This window comes from Achroia grisella, unplaced genomic scaffold (genome assembly GCF_030625045.1).
Source record: "Achroia grisella isolate CSIRO2021 unplaced genomic scaffold, CSIRO_AGI_Agris_v1 utg152, whole genome shotgun sequence".
Taxonomy (NCBI): Eukaryota; Metazoa; Arthropoda; class Insecta; order Lepidoptera; family Pyralidae; genus Achroia; species Achroia grisella.
The window spans coordinates 1,384,402-1,406,262 of NW_026712648.1; the positions used below are offsets into that span (position 1 = coordinate 1,384,402).

A 21,861-nucleotide genomic window follows, 5' to 3' on the forward strand; every position below is an offset into this window, starting at 1 on the left:
GTATATACATTAAATCGATTTCAAAATGGAGGTGATTCTCAATTTGATTTCTTTTTTTATTATTATGATGATTCTTTCACATTTTTTTTACACAAATTTTTATAATTATTATTCTTTCTTTCGAAATTTTAAATAAGTACACCTTCTATGCCCATCTTTTAAATATGTTTATGGAAGTGAGTATTTAGTAAAAATGACGTGATAAGAACTGGCTGTACTACGAAGAATCCATTTATTTACTTATTATAAATTAAGCAATAATAAGTACGTCACGATATTACAGTAAATATACAATTGCAAACATTAAACTCAAACAATATTTGACCTTACGGAAAACAATTATAGCAGCCATTACCGTAACAAATAGAGCAAACATTGATGTGAGAATGCCAAACGAGCTGGCAACGGCAATGTTACTTGGGCCAACAGGGGCAGACGTCGGTCGTGTGTCATAGCAAACATTTGCCTTGGCGCACCCCGTGTACTCTTTATTGGTGTATTTGTTTACTAACTGGAATCATGATTCTGACTTCTCATGTAACGATAATTGAAAATTTTAATCTACTTTAGAACAATACATTTCCAGTGTAATATGGTAACGAAAAATAAACATGTTTCAGTTTGTACCTAATTGGAAATGTTTGGGGAAAAGATTGTCTTACAATTTACAACAATAAAATGCTGCCCATCTATACAAAAGTAAATCTATCATGTATACAAAAATATGAGGGTAGGTATCTACCTACCCTCATATATGTAAAACAATAGTAATTATGTGTACTATATTGCATTTTAATCTAAAATATAACATTAATGGAATATAGCCATATATAGTCAAAGGTCAAATAGAGAAAAATATTCTAAAATATAAAAATATTTTAAGGCATAAATTTGCTACGCCTTCGTTACATTTATTTGCTTATACCTAGAAATAAATGTAACGAAGACCTAACTATTTATCAGATGGTATGATCGACCGGATGCGCTCAGTGAATTACTGATGAAGTACGCCTGTATAGCGGCACATTACGCTGGGAAACTTTTGTATAACAATAGATAATGTTACTATTCGTATGCGAAAAGTCCCATACGGAAGTGGCAGAACGCTCACGTCTTCAGCGAAGCCGTACAACTTTTCTATTGTAGCGCCATCTACACTGTCCAATCCACTGACGTGTTTCCGGCTTCTCTTCAAAGAGTCTTGAGTTGTCAGCTCGAGGAGACTACAAGAAGTTTTCTTGAGGGGCTTTTTATTAATACGATTCTTTGAAGATTTATTTGCCTTCCGTAGAAGTCACGGAAGTACTATGAGATGCGTGATAATTTATTTGTAACTATTCTTTATCATCAAAATTGTTGTACTAGACGTAATTCAGCTTCTATTGTACTACATTTAATTTATCTATTAATTAAAACGGGGCCACTTTCTTCGTATATTAAGAATTAATGATACAAATGATCATTTTGATTAATATGAGAGATTATATAGACATGTTTATTTGCGGTAGCCTACTTGAGTGTTTAGGCCATGGTCAACGGTGAGTGTAAACGTGGTCTGACCCAATTTACTCTCGAGTATTAGACTCGATTATTTTGTATTTAATAAATGTGCTTAGGTGCTCAAGAATATCTATCATAATAATAATAAACTGAGATAATTTTCAGCGCCACCTAATCCCAAGCTAAGCAGAACTTGTGTTATGCGTAATAGACAACTAACAGAATTACTTAGCTATTTTTTTTATAAATATGTACATAATATACATACAAAACACCCAGACTAATAGACTAGACAAACAAGCATACTCATGAATACAAATGTTTGCATAGCGCGAGGATCGAAGCCTCGACTATTTGGAGTAAGGCGGAGTAGGTCGCTATACCACTTAATGTATACTTGTATATAAAATTGTTATTCTTATAATTTAGTTCTATTATATCCAATTAATTATAAAATGAATTGTAATACTTATAACATAAACAATATCAATTTGGAGGACGGTGTACTAACTTAAGGCCAGTGTTTTAATTTAACCAGTTTTTACTGTAAAATATCTGAATTTAGTGGAATATTTGAAGCCAAGTCAATTTAATTGCGATAACTCCCTCCGATATAAACCCCGTCCAATTCAAACGACGATCGAAATTACGACGGCATGAGCCGAGTTTCGAACCCGTAGCGGCGCCCTCAGACTAAAGTCGTATCCGGCAAGCGAGAGTTGACCTTTAGCCGCTCCTTAAGTCTTTCGGCGGGTTTAGAGTGCTATCTGCACTCGCCTCCTATAGTCTGGTGAAGCTGTAAAATCAAACTGCGGCTAACAGTATTAGGCCCGAAAAAAAATACACTTAATAAATATAGGTATCTATTTAGTTCGTACGTCGTCGTAAATAATTTAGGTTTTAATGTTTTGTACATATTTGCTATAAGAGCATAATATATGGGTTATTGGAAAAGCACCTTCATCTTCAGTTACAACTGAAGATATGGTATAACCATATGTGACGATTTGTGTAGGAAATATTTTCTATTAAACTACTTACTATGTAAATGCGGCATTAACAACCGCCTGTAGGCGGGCACTATTCGTAGCAAGGTCGTATGATATTGTATTACAACTCATCGCCATTTATCCTAGACCTTTCATGTTTCTCATCTCTTCTATTATTAGACTGGGCGAAGGAGATACAAAGAAATCCATAGAGGTCGAGATATTCTGGTGAGTATACATAGAGATAGCAGTTGTGTATTGTTCGCTTACGTATGTATATCGACACGCGTCATCCTACCCCGGTTAAACAGATGCTTTTTATTATGTGTTATTAAAAATCACGTGTCATGATTAAAACTCTTTTGTAATAGTAGAAGTAGTATATACTCGTACAATTTGTAATGTGCATGTTGTGGAATAAATATTGATTTGAAAGTAACGTAACATTCCATACAGATAATATTTACTTTAAAACTTTTAATAAATAATAATGTCTATGCCCAAAATCTAGTTTAATAATATCTCAGGACAGTTCATACAGCTCATCCAGTTCCAAGCTAAGCAGAGCTTGTGTTATGGGTAGATACTAGACAACTGATAGAAATATAAAGATACTTCTTTTAAATACATGCATAAGATACATACGATACAATCAGAAAATCATACCCACGAATACAATGTTTATACCGTGCTAGGAATCAATTTTAGATTCTTTTTCTCTATAACATGTGAATAAATTTCTAATGAACCGGAAAATTTTACTAATATAACTAATGTCCGATATTCTTTTGTACGAAGTATACTTACAAAATATGGTCGTACACAAATTGTTGTCACACATAATTATGCCAAATATTATACCTATTTCCTGGTCGAAGCGACTCTTCTTAAATAGTGAACATTGATATACGATTGTACTGTAATAACGGCGGTGACTGACAGCATACAAGTGTTATAAATTACTATTGCACTAAAAGTATTGTTGTTCGGTTGATATGCACATCATGGTACTCTGCCAATTTTGACTTCAACTATTTGCCTTAAGCATAAATATATGAGTGCATCTGTGTAATGTAAGTGCGAGTACTGTTAGTTTCCTTGTTCTTTCAATATAAGGGGTGGCAGTCTGATATCTTGTTATCTAAATTTAGGAGCATTAATAGTTGTTTTATTTTTAAGCAGCACATTTATTAGTATTAAATATTTAACCTCTTAAGAAAAAACTACTTTGAACGTGTTCATCACACATGGCTAGAGCATTCATTCATTCTCTTCATTTGACCAATATTACTCAACTATAAGCAAGAGTCAATATAAGTCAATACAAAACAGTATAAATCCATCGGAAGTTACCTAAACGTATTTTAAACTGGTAAGTACTGCGTTATATTACATATTTACCTGCCCTTTTTCAATTGACAGATGTTGCATTTGCTTGGGTCAGACAAATCTTTTGTACTTCATTCTTGAATGCTGTTGGTAGACAAAGTATGAATAAAATTGATTATACTGCATAGTAAAATAAGTTGGAGGGTATACTATACTGAAAAATACAACAACAGTATTATATACCATATATTGTAAATTGCAAACAAGTCAGACGAAATTTATCAACGATAATTACCTCCCTTATGGCGGGTCTTATTTTATTTCTCCATGGTAATATATTATTCACTATTTGATTTCCTCGTAATTAGCTATCTGTATCAATTTAGATATTACAGTCTAGTTGGCAACCCTGTTCGCATTCATAACCACCATGCACGTAAATCTATGAGCCATGACATTATAAACATGAATCGAGACCGTCATCGCTATATTGATATACACGTGACGAAGTTCACTGTTGTTGCCAAAAACAAACAAAAACACATGGTGCTTTCATTGATTGTCAGATGTTTGGGCTGAAAACAGCGTAAGTACGTAATCCGAATCGTAATCATTCTACGCCGACGTCAATTTGGCGCGCAGCTCTCTAGAAAAATATATCTTAGTATTTTTTGTTGAAATATGCATCAACAAGTAGGTAACTGAATCTCGAACGGATATTATAAAAATAAATCTATGTCTATTTCGGAATATCTCGGCGTGTATCTTGACCTAATACATCTAAGCCAGATTCGTAAAACTAGGAAGTTTTTTTCAGGAATAACGGGTAACTGAAATTGACGGTTTCATTGGTTTAGTTATTTGCACAGAGCTTTACTTCAGACGGTCACGGATTCGATCCTATCACAATACACTTCAAGAGTATATCTTTACTGGTTTGGATATTTTTTTATATATACATACTAAGTATTTCCAATAAAATGTAAGCCATCATTACTCCAGTACCAATAATATCTGTAAGCTCTGCTTATTCTGAATAGATAGCGTTGTGTGAGTAGTCCAGGTATGTTTAGTATTTACTAATTTAATATTCTTTTAACATTTCATACAAAATACAAATGCGGACTCAGAACACATTATGATAAACGTTTTTAAAAAAAATATTAGGTACATCTTGTTTTATACTTTACTAACTTTAAAAATGACGATTTTTTCATACAACCTTACATTTTTCAACCCCTCACGTCTTTTCTCACAGTCAAGACTATCTGTGTACAAAATTTCATTTAAATCTGTTCAGTAGTTTTGGCGTGAAACCGAGACAGACAGATAGACATAAAAAGTTACTTTCGCATTTATAATATGAGTAAGGATTAGTAAAAATATGTATTATGTTATCTGTGGTAAGGATAATACTACCAAAGTTGTAATGTTTTCTATTTGAAATACTTTGTTTATAGTTTTGATAAATATAATTGTAATTAATTTATTCGTAGGGTCCAGGAATTGGGCATAATGTGCATAAATTTAACAACCAATATTGTGTATTGTTTTGTTTACATAAATTATTATTTGGTCTATGCATGCATTTGGTTTAGATTCAACTGCTTTATTGATTGTAAATTTTAAGTTATTGCTATGTTAGTTAAAAAGATAAATCATGTTCACGGAACATCGTAATGTCTGCAACATTGTAAAATGTTTATTTCTTGTGTAGCTATATCATATTGTCAGTAGCTAGTTGTCGTAAATATAAGTTATTACAAATTTGCAAATTATTTTTTTAACGAGTACCTATGTGTTATAAATTTTAAAAAAAGTATTGTTTGAACATTGCATTAAGACAAGAAGACTAGGCATGTGAAATTTGTTTCATAAAAATATTTATTTAATCTTTTTCATATTTCTTTTCCTGTACCTTAGTCTTTTTAATGTTAAAAGTTTATGTGACATTTTACAATTTTTAATGAGTGTCTATATGTATTCGTTAAAAATTGCGAGATCTCTGATTGTATACAGTCTTAAAAATTGAACTCAGCAAATAACTGTATAATACTAAACTGATTCTCGACGTTCAACCATTTGGCTGACATATTTAAAGATAGTGACACTATCTTATCTTTTAATCACTGAAATATTCCAAGATAAATAAGATAAAAACAACCGTGTAGTATCGTATCAATAATCGAAGGATCTAGGGGTCTAGTGAGTCCTCATACCCAACAAAGTCAATCTCCACTTTATCGCGAATTCCATTTCTAAATAATCCAACTTTCATTTGTTACAGACGTAGAATGTAACAAATTATTTACGGCTGGCATTTGGCGATAGTAGGTAAAGCTACGGAAATAATGTTGTATCATCGGAAGTTAGGTCTGGTTTCAGCTCCGTAGGGCTATTTATATAAAATTTGATAATGAGCCAAATTTCAATAATACGTGTTCTTCCAGGGCAACATTTGCACGTGGGAAGTAGAAACAGTGACGAGAGTATTCATTAAAGATTGTACAGACAACACATTACGTTCCCTTTCTTTGTCTAAATCGTCACATATGTTAAAGGAAAACGGGATCTTACCAAGTATCAATTTTAAAAGAAATATTTTTTCCTTGTCCGCCATTGTTGCATTCCTATCATAAATATACTACAGAGGTCGCGCGTCTTCACAAAATTATTTTAGTAAAAGAGACAAACAAGGTCGTTTATCTTTTTTTTACAAAAATACATAACTTATAGTGATGGATCAAACGGTTTTTGTGAAAATCTGTACGCACATTAAAAAGCTTATATTTATAAACATCCGCTCATAAATAAAACATAACCATGTGATTTTCTGAACTTCTAAACAAATATTTGTAGAATATGATAGAGTAATTTCATCTCTTCAATGTTGTATAAAGTATTCGCCAAGATTTTGAAGACTTTTGTTCACAAGTTTTTTGCCTGTAAGATTATGAGACTTAAGAGATAAAGTTACTATTCTCTCTTTCTCTAGATATATATATATATAATAAAGATTCAAAAAGTTGATTACCAATATGTTATGACTAATGATTACTTTGACGTAAATTCTAATATTCATACTACCTATAAAATTCATATCAAGACATCTAATTACCTTATATACACTAATGTCCCTGATTTCTTTCTAAACTAATTTATTCTGTTATAATTTAAAAGCATTTTGCTTATTTAATCATAAAATTGAATGTACCTAATTTCGAGCGAGGAACGAACCCGTGACTATCGGCAGTAAGGCAGTGTGCTAAAACGTTAGACCACCATTATTCAATAAATATAGCACAGTATAGTACAGTCAATTAAAACTCAAATTGTGATCATGTAGCAGAAAAGTAAATGTTAATAAGTACAGTAAATAAACAAATCATACTCAAGAATGTGTTTGAATCACCTGAACTTGAATAATCGCAGGTGGGATGCATTTCTATTTCTGACCGCTCTAAATTTTAGGAGTGTGGGTTTAGTCATTTCAATCTCGTTATTACATTAAAAGTAAATAAATTAGAGAATATAATTAGTTTACAAATTTGTTACATCGCCTGTAATAAATGGATAGCAGAAACAAATATTGTTTGTATGTATCCATACAGTACCGGCCTCAAATCCGCTGACCCCGAAGCTTAAGACCTTAGTACGATTATCCGTGCTGACGAACAATTCTCATAGTTTGGATTTCTGATTTAACACAAATACAGATTGTTAGACCATTACAGATCTAATAAATATAAATAAACAACTAGTTTTTTATATCTTAGATTTATTTTGAGATTTATATGCCCACATAACTATCACTAGTTATGCGGGCCACACCTTTACGATAATTCCGACGATTTCGGAGTAGATTTAAGGCCGTAAATCCCTTATTTATATTAAATGAACGGAGCATCGTAAATCGTAGACGATTAGAAACCGCACTGATGTGACTTTGACATTAGTTTCCATTATATTACAATTAGATTAGTATAGGCAGGAGCAGTTTCCTATTATTTACATTATTTGATTACCTAATATGTAAGTGTTCTATCAGTTCACCACACAAATTGTCTAGTTTTGAACATTAATCAACATTTTCATGTGATAAACACATATGGAAGGTATATAAAAATATAATAGAAATTAAAATATATGCAATAAAATACTTAACTCTTTAAAAATCTAATTTCTACGTAACCCTAATGTTGGCCTTCGACCAAAAGTATCTTGATACTAATTGACGCACTACTAAATTGATCACAACTTATATTTCCCTCTTACCAAAATAGAATCTTGAAAGCCATCTTTAAATGGAAGCCTCAATGAAACAATAACAGGAAGCGAAAGTTATCATTTAATAAGAGAAAGAAGTAGTCTTATTTCTTTTACATACAAATAAGAGTATTATACATAGATATGTAGACAGAGTCTACACGGCTGACAAAGATCTCCACACACTAAAAATCTTTAAAAACATGATTTTTATTATTAACGTGCCTGTTATTTTAATGTTCGATTGGAACCCGAACATTCCAAGATGTAAAACAACAACCCACACAAATGTTGAATTTTTTAAATCAATGTTTGGATCAACAACGCTATCCCGTAGTACATACTGAAATAAACACAATTTAATACAGTTTTATAAATAATCATGAATGAATGGTCATTTATTGTAAATATTGAGGTTCAATTATAACCGGCAATTTATGGTAAACAAATAATACACTCCAGGAAAGTTGGTTTGACGCCATTAAAAACTTGCTGGTTGATGGCATTCAGAAGAAGCATGTGAAGATCTTGACAGTTCCAAATGAAAGAGAAATAGGTTCTAAAAGGTCGGAATTCTTAGATATAAGTGATCAAGCAAGAATAATAATTTATGGAGTATATAGGTATTATACCGGGTAGCAAGCTATTAATATACAATATTGATGATGACATAAATAAAAGTGCGAGTGCAAAAGTCTGGATATATTCACGGAGCAGTAAAGCACGTTAAATTGTAAAACATGAACAAAATCTAATGTTTATTGAATACTAGGGCGGGCGGGCGACGGGCGGCGACGCAACGGCGGCGGAGGTGGGCGGGCGGACGGCTGCCACGCGTGCTTACGACGGCCAGTGCGCGCCCGCCCCGGTCCGACACTCGACGTCGGCTCGTCTACGAAACAACACTACACTATTATTATACGACCAATATTTTAATCGGTAAGAAAATCAGTGCTCTAAACTTATGACCCAAAGGGCTATCAGGGTTGTGCCAAAAGTGTGTCACATCGGCGCGCGCGTTTCGAGCGACCCCTGTGCGTAGCGCTGTCCCTCTCTGTATTGCGCAATCGTATCGTTGTCTCACTCGACTAGTCTTGACTAGTGGTTTGAAAATTTAGTTGGCATTTTCGCGCGTGTTTAATCGACATAAGCTGACATCTTAACTGGGTAATTTTGGTTCAACTGCACGTAAGTTAAATATTATGTTTTAGTGTGCTATATGTAAACTATTGGTGAATTAAAGTCAAAATCAAATTAAAACTATTTGGTTGAGAAAACGAAACATTTTTTAATATAGTTATTTAAACAATAGAAATCTCTTGATGGTCCTTTTTTATAAATTATTGTAGCCGTTCTAATTAATGTTTATTTATGAGATATCTCCTACTGATATCTACTACTCATATTTAAGTATATGCAAAAGAATCAAATTTTTATATTTGAATTACTATTAATATGTAGGTATGTGTATTACTTTCAAAACTGTAGTTCAAGGCATCTTTATGGTGTTTAAAAGATATTAATCGTTGTTTATCGTTTGAACGGTGGAGTCATCACGTCATATCAGCATGTCAGACAACACCTGCGAGCGACAATGCGCTGGATCCGGGAATGCTACGAATCTGATCCGCTCCGCCTGCGCGACTATTTTCGGCTCGACTCATCCCGCGCCAAATTTGCAATCCCTCTAAATCGACACGCCTACGTATATTTTTGTTTCAGTTTCGCAATGACACGGTTTTGTAACGTTACGACTAAACGTAATGTCTAGTTCACAGTAATAACTTTTTTATGTTGCACAAAAAGATTATATAAATAGATATAGATAGTATAGCTAGCCACAAAGCATGTGTTTCATGTTGTTATTATTTCAGAATATACAAAGATATCTATGAATTATTGTCGTACATGTAACAGGTACGTACGTACTTATAATAATTTAAGATGTATAAAATATATTTGTAAAGAAGTTACGTAGGTATCACCTACGTGTAATCACTGTAATACATCAATTTCAACAATTATTTATATAGCACAACAAATCTGACATTGGCCTTCAATCTTGACCTAAAATGATATTATAGATATAAAGCCATAAATTTTGACAATGTTTAATAATAGTAGGCCATTCCGCAAACGTTAACATTATTGTAAAATGGATATGAAACAACAGAATAGGAACCCACAACTAGCATATAGTTGGTTTTTGTGACAGTGTGGTGACAATTATAACTTCTCAGTACATACGAATATCTATAGGTACATGAGTTTATTTTATTATGTAATAGTACATTTTGTTATCCGATGATTGACATCAGCCATATTCCTAAACATTTGTAAGTGCGTGCAGTTTGGGCCACACCATTAAGTTGTAAAAATGAGGAGTAATGAATGTCTTCAAAACATTTATTTGTTAAAATAACATTGAACATTTTATATTGGTTTTGAGAACTTCTTCAAATTGTAAATAAATATTTTCAAAAGGTTTTGATTATCTTGTTCAGGGCGTAGAGAGTAAACCATTATACTTTAGATCTAGTTATTAATACATATAGAGCTCTGGAAATATATACATATGTAATATCGTAAATATACAATATAATCTGCAACAACTCTCAATTGCATTTCTGGCGTAATCGTGCCAAACGTTTCTATTTCATTACGAATTGAATCTAACGCTTCGAACCTTGGATACGTTCCTAATGACCGGATTAAACATATCCTCCTTAGCTCTTAACTCGCTTTGCTTAATTCCTTTATATATTTGACGTCTAATCAGTTTGCCCCACTCGTAAATTCCAATTGAGTAAAATATATAGTGTTTATACAAATGTCAATCTTAATTGGAAACTGATAAAACTGCTAGGTATTGGCAGTTCAAATATAACTTTATGACGCAAATCCACGAATACCTAGTATACAAGAACAGAATAAACTTGCAGATCACGTCATTACTCTAAGAAAGTTATTAGGCGTAGGCGATATTTTACAGATAAGAAGAATAATGTTTTCGTAATTTATAATTACATTATGAAATTTCATCTTGTAAACAGGAGTTTCACACATAACTGTTTTTGCGATAGGTATTCGTAGCGCAACATAACAAATGGCATCTAGTCTCACTAGTTCGTTTCAGATTACTGAACAGTTAATTCTCTATCTTTATCTTAAATTTTCAGAAAAACAATTATAATGATTAGAGATTGTAAAAACAATTTAACAGACTACTTGAAACTAGGCAGGCTTTGGATGAGTAATATTTATTACTAGTTTATAGTCGATGTCAAGTACTAAATCAACACTAGTTTATATTTGCATACTTAGCTAAGATTATATAAGAAGAAATCACGGCAAACTGCTCTTTCAGCAGTTTGATGAAATTTGCAAGGTCGTCAGAAACTCGAAAATAGCTGAGCAGTTAGTTAGACATTCGTAAAAATCGCTGTATTCGAGATTCCCTCCGACACCGGCTAAGTTGGCAAGCATCCAAAGAGCTGGCTATTCGACACGACAGCCAGCCACCGAGACGGCTATTTGTGGGCCTGCTACTAACTCTGCATACGTCACTGTTCTATTTACGACTAACGAGCACACTATTGTGTACCTATCTATTATGTCACCTGGAGATAGTTATTGACCATAAAGAATAATAAAATCAAGGTTATTATTATAATGCTTTCGAATTTAGAACAGTACGTATGCAATTGAATTACAAAGTACCGATTCATGAGTAGTTCATGGGTTACCTGTTGTGTATCCACAATATTATATATCTACAGATATATTGTTATTTAGCTATTGTTTTATTACGTCATTCACAATTATACAATAATAACTATAATATATATTTGTTTTAGTTACATTTAAAATAGGACATGTAGTGCAGGTCCCGGTGTAGATTTAAACTTGCGTATGAATAGGTACTTTTCTACGACATGGAAATATGCTTGCATTAAATTTTGTATTTTTGCTATTTTTAATGTTCAGTACAATGATAATAATTTTGTTACAGAACGAGCACGACATAAATAGCCACAATGTTTAAAAGTCATTTAGAAATGATTGGCAGAAACGAGACGCCATCAAAGAAAGCCAGATTTTGGCAATCTTTTGTGCGATCTCTTAAAGGTAAGAAACGTATTATTTACAAGTACAATTAAATTCAATATAAATATTTTAATTAGGTTTACTTAATTGTCAGCACTAATGCTTTAAGATATGTGTTTAAAATTAAGACGAATTTCGTTTCTAGTTATAAAATAAATACAGTCTTAATTTAAGAATCTCTTTTATCACATCAGTAACAGATTCCATAGGAATTTTAAGAAGAAAATTATAATAAATTTCGGTTCTGTAGGATCGGAAGACATCAGAGCCGAGGAGAGGTACAGGCCAACACGTCGCAGCGTGTTCCCTGAGGTGCTGTCGACATATCCATACTCTAAATCCATCTATGACGACCCCGTCGCTGCCGCTGAAAGGATCACTGTCCCAGGATACCGTTACTTGCCAGTGCACCGTGAAGTCTACGGTTACTCCCCTCGTCCCATCTACGCTCACAACTACGCGCGCTCTCTCGATCGGTACAGGCCAGGTCAGTATAATTAAATATATCTGATACACATCACTAACCCTTCAACTTGCCAATGAATCTTGACTTATTTAACTTTTTATTGCTATAATTATTTCTGTATTTCAATTATTATTAATGAGTCGCATACATAGACACTCGTATATGTATTGTCAAAAGTTGATTGGCAAGTGCTGTAAGAATATTTGATAAGCCTCTATTTCAGCACACAAAACATTTGAAGTTTTATTATCTTTGGAAATTATCATTTATGTTCATTACATACTTATTTAACTCTTTAATATTATAATATTTGTATATATTTTTAAATTGAAACATCTCATATTTGTACAAAATGGTTGGTTAATTAACATGACTAGCTTTATTGCTTTGTCACTTAATTTGATTTTACAGTTAGGTCTGTAATCACCATTACCTCATATTATAACAATACATTGGCACTGTATAGGTATTTCGATTGTTTCAGCACCAAAGGTCACCGGAAGAGTTTAAATCATATTGCTCGACATCTAATGCCGCAATAATTAAATTATTGTCTAATCGAACTCTCATTGTTAGGGTCAAGTGATTGTTTCTCTCGAAGCAGTTGTAAAAATATTTAAATGCCTACATTCTATCTTTACGGGCTATATTAAAAATGTTAATATTTAACTTTGTATTAATTTTTTTAATTTTAAATAAATATTAAAATATAATAAAGTTTCTGTGAATCCTGTCACAAGCTCGGAGATTCCATGAGATGAATCGATTTAACATTTACATGGCAATACACACAACCACAAACCAATTATTTAGTCAATATTTATATTTTAGTCAATATTTTTTATTTTAGTTGAACACATTCATGTTCATGATCGATACGTTTTCCTCGTGTTACATTTATGTAGATGTACATACATTATTAGGAATACATCTCTTAAAAATATTGTAAAACGAAATTTCTTTTATTATCATGTCTCGAAAGTGCATAGTAAAACATTGGTGATCGTCTCGATGTTGTCGCTTCTGTGAACTTAAACGTCTATCTGTATCTAAATCATACTACATACCTAGAATATATAATGTTGCTTGTGCAAGTCCAACTTATTCTATATATTCATCGCTAATATTGTAATCGCATGTATCATTCAATAGAAGTCACCTCTTATACATAACAGCACTTCACACTGTTAAACCCATGGATGTTACATCGATTTCATTGTTTACATCTTAGTTTATCAAAAAATCTTCTAGCATTTGTCAGGTGACACATTATTTATTTCCCCGTGATATATTTATTATATATATCCCACTATACTTTATCCAGTCTTCTCAGGAAATTAAGAGGTGAGTTCTATAAGTCGCTTTGTTATATGTATGTTATGGCCAGATCGCAGTATTGATCAAGGAATAGTCTACCATATCATGAAATGGTTGCATAGTATATTACACTATTTAATAATAAGTAAGGTCTCTTCTACTCTAATCAGGTTTATTTTATAATATGTGATGATACTGAATACTATGATCAGGCCAAAACATAATGCACCCTTACTTATAAAAATCATGCTACTTGGTATACCCTAGATTTCGTAGATTGATTAGCAACCAAACAGAGTTATAAGTAAGGGGAGTAGTTTTTCTAACATCATTATCATTCTGAATAACGCTTAAGCTCAGCAAAGTAATCATACACTAATCAATGTTTATTTATTTTTTGTATTACAGTAGACTACTTAGTTAACTCTCATTAATGCACTCTTATATGTCCATACAGAAATGGTAGAAAGTTACAATCTATATCTTATCTTTATTCTTATATCTTTCCTAAAACTATTCCTCTTTTACAATTATTTTTACTGATACATTTAGTGACGTAAACTGTATTGCAATATTGATATATGTATCTATTACCTTTTTATTCTTCTAGTCAAAGGGTTCCACAGACGAACCTACCCTTTTTTTAATTGTAATACGTTTTAATGATGTTATTTTTTATCAATAGTATACCATGTACCGAGACGTGTACGACGGGGAGTGGATCCCTTTGACGCACACAAGGCCTGGCAGGATCATCTGGACAGACTAGCCGCTATTGACAGACTTTACCCGTCTCGCTATGGGCTCTATCTGAAGGACCGGGCGTACCCTATCACCGACCTCAACGCTCCCATCATAGATCGCCTCCAGCCCAAGAGCCTAAAAGGCATCGAATATGAACCGGACAATAAACCAAACTGGGGAACAGGTAAATACTAACAACACATCTCTGCACGAATAGACTAAGTTAGTTTATAGTGCCGTGATCACCCATTTCGTCTACCATCTTCTGTGGTATCCGGAAATGATAGATAAAAGGTGAATCATGGTAAGAGTGAGTGTTGGCAACAATTACATTATATTTTCCGCATTGTACATATTATACCTATATGTATTCATTGTCATTGACGTACCTAATACTCGATTCTAATTTGTTATATAATTTTTTTTCTTTAAATATTTTAGTCAATACTCACTCTTTAATAATTTAAGAACAACTTAAGTGCGAAATACTTATTTTCATAATAATTTTGATAATATATATATTATATAATATTGTTCAGAGTTAATTAATCTATTACAGATTATTATTATCTACTACAAGTAATTCGTACTTGTCAAATACGTGTTTTAAGAAAATTATAAATTATTCGGACATTACTTACCTATTAGATTCTATTTAAATGGAATCTGATTTGTGTGATCTAAAATAGTCCAAGTAATTAATAGTACATATGATTATATTTTTTAAAAGCTATAAAAAAAGTAAATTTGATATTTTTTATATTTATAAACTTTAACTTCAATTTAAGATCCCAATTTAATTTGTATTTCATATTTATAAGATTACTACACTGTAAAATATTGTAGAATAGACAACATCAAAATTCTAAATTGTACATAAAAATCGAATGTATCAGTTTGGCCTTTGTTTAACGCTAAATAAGTAAATAATAATTTACCTATGTAAACACAATAAACCAAGACATATCATCGAATTTAGATATTTTGTAAAATTAATTGTATCCACCATGAACAAATATTTTTACATACCTTAGATAAAAGAAATACAGCCTTATTCTATCTAATATTTCAATTTTTTACATTATCTAACTTATTAAATATATTTTTGTATTAAAATATAAAAGACCAACTCGTGTTTTGATTTAGTAGCTTAGAACCTGTCTGTTTTTTTATTTTTTTTCTAAAATTTATTAGTTTATTCTGGATGAAGGAACCTCAAATTTTTCATTTATCGTTTTACAACAGCAATGCAAAATTTATTCTCGCACCTGGTGATTTCAGAACATTATGCATGAGCTGCATTGTATATAAGTGTGCGTGCATACCAACATTCATTCTCGAATGTTCACTGCGTATTCATGCTCGTAAGAACACTACACTCAACATAACAACATGATAATAATAATAAGAGAATTCGTCAAAAATATATATCCGTAAAGTATAGGGGTCCCGTTGTGCGTCATATTTTCTATTTGGGATTGCTATTGACTATAAGACTTGCCGTGAAGGAGCGTGGCCGGCGAGGATATCGGACGTGTTCAAAAAGGACCCATTTTTCGCGGAAGCCGAAAAATGGGCAGATTTTGACCGCTCTCTCCGAGGGAAGTCTCCAACACCGGTGAAGCCGAGAATTAGCCCGCCTCGCGACTGCGAGGTGGCTTTTGATGCCGACGGTAAGGGCAACAGACCCCTATATGATATAAAGCACCCTGTATCTTCGTCACGTCCCTTTCTGCATAGGTAACCAGGCTGCACGAAGCTCAGACCCATGTTCCATGTCAAGTGCCCACCTAGCACTGTGTGTTGTATCTACCCTTGTTAAAAGTATGATTATAATTTGAATTCTATTGTTGTAGTTATAGTGCCTTTATCCACTTTGAATTCCGATACTTGTAGAGTTGAGCGTGAATGGGAATTTAAGACATCTTTATTCACAATATCTATATTTCCACGTAGGTCGTATAACATTGTGACTGAAATTCTACCAAAAGAGTGTACGTGTTCTGTTACGTAATTAATCCACAATAATCAAAAGCAACAAACTGCATGCTTGAATATAAATAATAACATATATTGATACTAATGTTGTATTAAATACAGATTTTTCGTAGTAATTATGATATAAATAACATTCATAATGAAAGGACTTCATTATATAATTTTCAAATAATGAAAGTTTGTAATTGAATAATCTTTAAATGAAATAGGAACGACTTGAGTTGCACAATATATAATTTAAAAGCTTTCGTTAACATTCTAAAACTTCATATCAGCTTTCAATATTCACCATGCATATGGTACTCATTATAGCTTGACGCTCACCATTACTTGGGAGATGACGAAGTGCAGAGTTGTCTCTGTACGCAACCACACGTGTGTTTGCGTGTCTGTTGTCCCGGCATTAATAATTGTGGCATATAGGTGCTCCGCTGTGGAACGCCGCGGGACAGGGACGCCGGCCTTGGGCTGATATATTCAACCCGAGCCCATCCCTACCTATATCGGCGATTACTCGGGACCCCTTCTGGTACGACTGGCCGGAGCTGAAGCCCCTTGCGAGATGGGACCGCAGCCCATCCTACATTCGTGACTCGTACCTGTCTCCGGTCAAACGCACCTTCCTCTGGGACAAGCATCCGATCAGGCCTTTAGGTTAGTCGGACGCTGTAAATACGCCAACGAACAACAGCTTTACTTCTAAGCTGTATATCGGCCTATATTATTACATTCACAATCATTCAATTAACGTTGTCAAATTCTAACAGGTATTCTTTGCTTACCGTGATATGTTTCTAATCATGTATTTTAATTATTCTCTAATTACAACAGATTTAATGGTGGCAGACGCATTGACCGTGGATGATCTAAGCAAGACATTACCGTTTATTCGTAGTCTATAAAATGAAAATAAACAGGTATCTGAATATGGTGGTAACAATGTAGATAGAGTTCCCTTTCTCCTGTTATGAGTTTGTCCTGTATTTAGTCAAATTTAGGGTAGAAGTGGTAGTACAAATTACGTGCTTCCTACCATTAAATAGAATAATTTATTCTTTTTATACATACATTTAACTTAGCTTTATTTGTTCTAGCAGGTTAATAATTAATAATAAAATCTAATAAGCAGATTATTTTTAAATTGTATTGTAAGTTGCCTTTCCATGTCTGTAACATTTAAATACTACGTGTAATATATCTATATTATATCTCATATATCCATAAATTATTATCATGGCTCATATTAAATAATTATTCGATACACATTCATTACTCGACATTCATATCTAATAATAATAATATCCTGGTACATTTTTTAAACGACGACGCATCAACACGACACCTGTATATAATTCATTCACACGGTCATCGTGTACTACTTATTCGCATTCGACGATCCAACGAGCATGAATTAATTTTTCTTTTGCGTTTTACGTAGCCCTAGTCCATGGCTATTAAATTTTTCTTTGACGTCATGTACAAACTATGCCATATATTGTATTTATTTAAATATCTCTAAGTACAATAAATCTAGTTTTAACTAGATTTATTGTACTTGTGCTGCAGATAAATTCATTGTAAAAACCTTGTGCTTACTTTTGATTGATATTAAAAATTAAATATAATTCGATGGTCTAAATATAAATTTGAATAACAAATTAGTCTAAATTAATAAGTAGGTAGATTATTACAAATAATTATCAAACTTCCATTTCACAAATAGGTGAAAAATCTAATAACTTAAGTTTCGTAACTGTATATTACGGATTATTGAAGATGAGAGTGCATCTTTTTGATAAGCGAACATCATAATTGTAGACACTAAATGTCATCACATCAATTTAGATTTTAGATTAACATATGTACTTTTACTTCAAATTATCAGAGGTAAAAGAACCTTTATTGTTGATTGTTTACACTACAAAAAGAACTAGATTTCAATTTTAGATTTTTATTAGTTCACTTCCATATTCACTACAATTTTTTTAAGAATATAAATACTTTTTATCTTTATATATATCTATATTTAATTTGTGGTTCTGATAATTATCCATGTTTGTTGTAATATCCAGCCAGCAAAATATACCTAATATGAACAATGTACATATGTACTTATAAGAGTTCTCAGTGCTATTCAAACGTCCATTAGGATGTACCTAACATGATTAGGCCTACAGAAATATTAGAAAATATGTTCTACTCTTTAGTTATAATTAAGAATTATTAGAATGTACTACTCTTTAAAATTTGTTGGTATATTCTATAAAGTTAAGGTATAATATTTTTCGGAATACTGCAACGTGACAGTCAAAATAACAATTAAATGAGGCATTTAAACAAAACGAATAAAAATATCTGTTAAGTAAGGCCATTATCTACTCGCCTAGAATTATGCTGTAAAAAAATAAAAAGTATATAATGAATCGGATGATCTATTACGTGAGTAGGTAACCGTCTTCATATTTTCAACTATTCAAATACTTCTATTCTTCTTTTTTCAGCCGCTGCTTTCTAAGGACGCAGACTTCGAAATCACTTTATATTAAGTTATGTACAATATTACTCCTAATTTATTATTTATAAATTTATATCTCTCTGTCGAAACACTGACTATGTTAAAGATTACATTAATTAATAAACTGATGAAGAAAATTATTAATATTATTAACTTCGGATATTTCTGATCCTTTTCATGCAAGATCTCAAAGACTGCAATAACATAGTCACTGCCATGGTAATTAAACACTCTTGTTATACATTATATAAACTTTGTTATTATTAAAAATATTTTTATGTATTACAAAACTAAAAAAAAATCAATAAAACTTTTTATAAAACTAATTTAAGTTGTACAATTATTTCTTTATAATTTTAATCATAGTTGGGGGGCGAATCAACCACGTATATGGCGAGTTACGAAGTATGCATTAAACCTTTGGGGCTATAGAGAGAGCTAAGCATTCTATTTTCTCTGTCTCATTAGAAAGTAACGTAATGGTAATAATAAAGTTAAATGAACAGAATAACCATTTTAAAAAATAATCACGTACGGAGGTATCGAATGTCTTATGAGCTAAGAATAGAACATTAAGAGGCAGGACAATCTGGAAATAAGGGTAGGATTTTACGACAGCGATGTAATATAATGGATACTAAAAGATAAAGGGCGATTAATTATATATTATACTAGCTGTACACGCGACTTCGTCCGCGTGGAATGTAACTTTATTTTACTAAAATAAAATATTTTTTCTAAAATAAAAGAAGCCTAAGTTACTCCTTCACCGGCTACCTGCCAAAAAAAGTCCCATCATTATCCTGAACAAACAGACAGACAAAAATTATAATATATGTTATTTTGATGTACATATGTACCGTATTTATATTCATATATATTCGTATTTATATTTTTTCAATATTACGAATAAATATATAATAATAATAATATATTTAATATATAATATTATATAAGAATATAATTTTATTTATATGTATAGATTAAATTATAAATTTTAAAAATATAAAACTATCAATGAGTACACTCCAGACTGATTAAAAATAAAATTGTAATGTCCATATAGTTGCCTTATTCTATTCCTAATCGAGTACAAACTAACGAGTATAGCACCTGTACCAAAGTGCCGTATAGTCGTGCGGTCAGTGCATTATAATTCTTATAGTTCCTATTTACTGCAGTTACAAGAGGTATCTGCTTATTGGTGGTATTATAGTATGTAACTATAACAATTAAAAAGTAATAATAATAATAATAATAGAATGCAAGTAGTTGAAATTAATGGGGTTAAAGTCTGGGGGAACTAGTATTAAAATGGTGTTCCTCAGGGCTCTATTCTAGGTCCTTTCTTATTTTTAGTTTAAATGATATTTCTTATAAGGTAGAAAAGATACCTGACATAGTTCTGTTTGCGGATGATACTTCATTAGCAAAATAATTGCACTCTTTAAGTCAGGAGAAAAAACTGTGGTTGGTAAATAAAGGCCTATATCTATATTACCAGTATTCAAAGTCAATCGACATATTGATCATATGGACAAGGTAAACGGTGCTCTCTCTTATGTTTTAAAATGGTTTACTGCTAATAATATGCTACTAAATGCAAATAAAACTAAATGTATCAAATTTACTCTCCCCAATGTAAGGCCGGTAGATTCAAAAATCGTATTGGACAATAAACCTATTAATTTTGTTGACGATACTGTATTTCTAGGTATCACATTAGATTCCAAGTTGCAATGGGCTGCTCATATTACTAAATTGGCGAGTCGATTTAGTTCTACCGCTTATGCGGTAAGAAGAATTAGACAATTAACAGACGTGGCAACGGCTAAACTTGTCTATTTTAGCTATTTCCATAGTATTATGTCGTATGGTATTTTGTTATGGGGCAAAGCAGCTGATATAAATACAATATTTATTTTACAAAAGAGGGCCATTCGCTCCATTTATAGTATGGGTTAAGAAATCAAATATCCTCACCGTTTCTTCTCAATACATTAATGTCGTCTGGCTAAAGTTAGTAATTCGTTTTATGGCAATTGCGTAAGGTTTTACAATAAAATACCAGAGTCTGTTATAAATCTGTCAGAAAAAAAATTTCAATGTCAAATAAAACACTTCCTTTGTAAAAAAGCTTACTATAAAATTTAAGAATTCGTAACAATAATATTGTTTTTATACAAAAACTTTAAATCCATAGCGCTGACAATATTATCTGATTATACTAATAATGTGTGCGTAGCGATTTCTATGTTGATTATCGCATGCCTCTTACTTGTTGTATTGTAATTATTTATATAAAAAAAATCTATTAAAAGGAGCAACACACAAGTTTCTTGCTCATTCTTCTTGTAATGAATCTGCATTCCGAATGAGTGGTAGAATCAAAATATGACTATTCAAAAGTGCTTGTAATGAGTTTATATTTGTATTTCACACCTAGCAAGTAATCACTCCGTTTGTATTTTTTACTGATGCAATCGGAGATATCCGTAGACGAAATTTTTTTTTCTGTTTGTGTCTTGGCACGTTGGTGAATTTGCCAAAGACAAAAAGACGAAATTTTAAAAACTGATTGAAGTAACTTCGAATAAAACGTCAATGTCAGTTATTTTACTGTCAAAGTC

At 32.0% G+C, this 21,861-nt stretch overlaps 1 protein-coding gene across 5 annotated transcripts; it reads left to right on the forward strand.

The window, feature by feature from the left end:
* Nucleotides 1-8,912: 8,912 nt before the first annotated feature.
* Nucleotides 8,913-19,557, forward strand: LOC131840897 (uncharacterized). Of its 5 annotated transcripts, none has more exons than XM_059189102.1 (7): nt 8,913-9,023; nt 12,097-12,212; nt 12,442-12,678; nt 14,660-14,902; nt 16,227-16,391; nt 17,140-17,370; nt 19,218-19,557. In XM_059189102.1, the coding sequence occupies exons 2-7, from the start codon at nt 12,122-12,124 to the stop codon at nt 19,229-19,231; spliced, it is 981 nt and encodes a 326-aa protein (XP_059045085.1). In that variant the 5' UTR covers nt 8,913-9,023; nt 12,097-12,121; the 3' UTR covers nt 19,232-19,557. The 5 variants fall into 5 exon arrangements, with proteins under 5 accessions (XP_059045085.1, XP_059045088.1, XP_059045089.1 ...); XM_059189104.1 differs by lacking the exon at nt 8,913-9,023 and adding an exon at nt 9,150-9,272; XM_059189105.1 differs by lacking the exon at nt 16,227-16,391.
* The last annotated feature ends 2,304 nt before the right edge of the window (nt 19,558-21,861 follow it).

What these genes read in the sequence shown, in the direction of transcription:
- LOC131840897 (XM_059189102.1), top strand. Translation starts at nt 12,122, where the DNA reads ATGTTTAAAAGTCATTTAGAAATGATTGGCAGAAACGAGACGCCATCA. An exon ending in TTTTGTGCGATCTCTTAAAG is followed by an intron (nt 12,213 to 12,441) that starts GTAAGAAACGTA and finishes TCGGTTCTGTAG; the next exon opens with GATCGGAAGACATCAGAGCC. An exon ending in GGTGGCTTTTGATGCCGACG is followed by an intron (nt 16,392 to 17,139) that starts GTAAGGGCAACA and finishes TGTGGCATATAG; the next exon opens with GTGCTCCGCTGTGGAACGCC.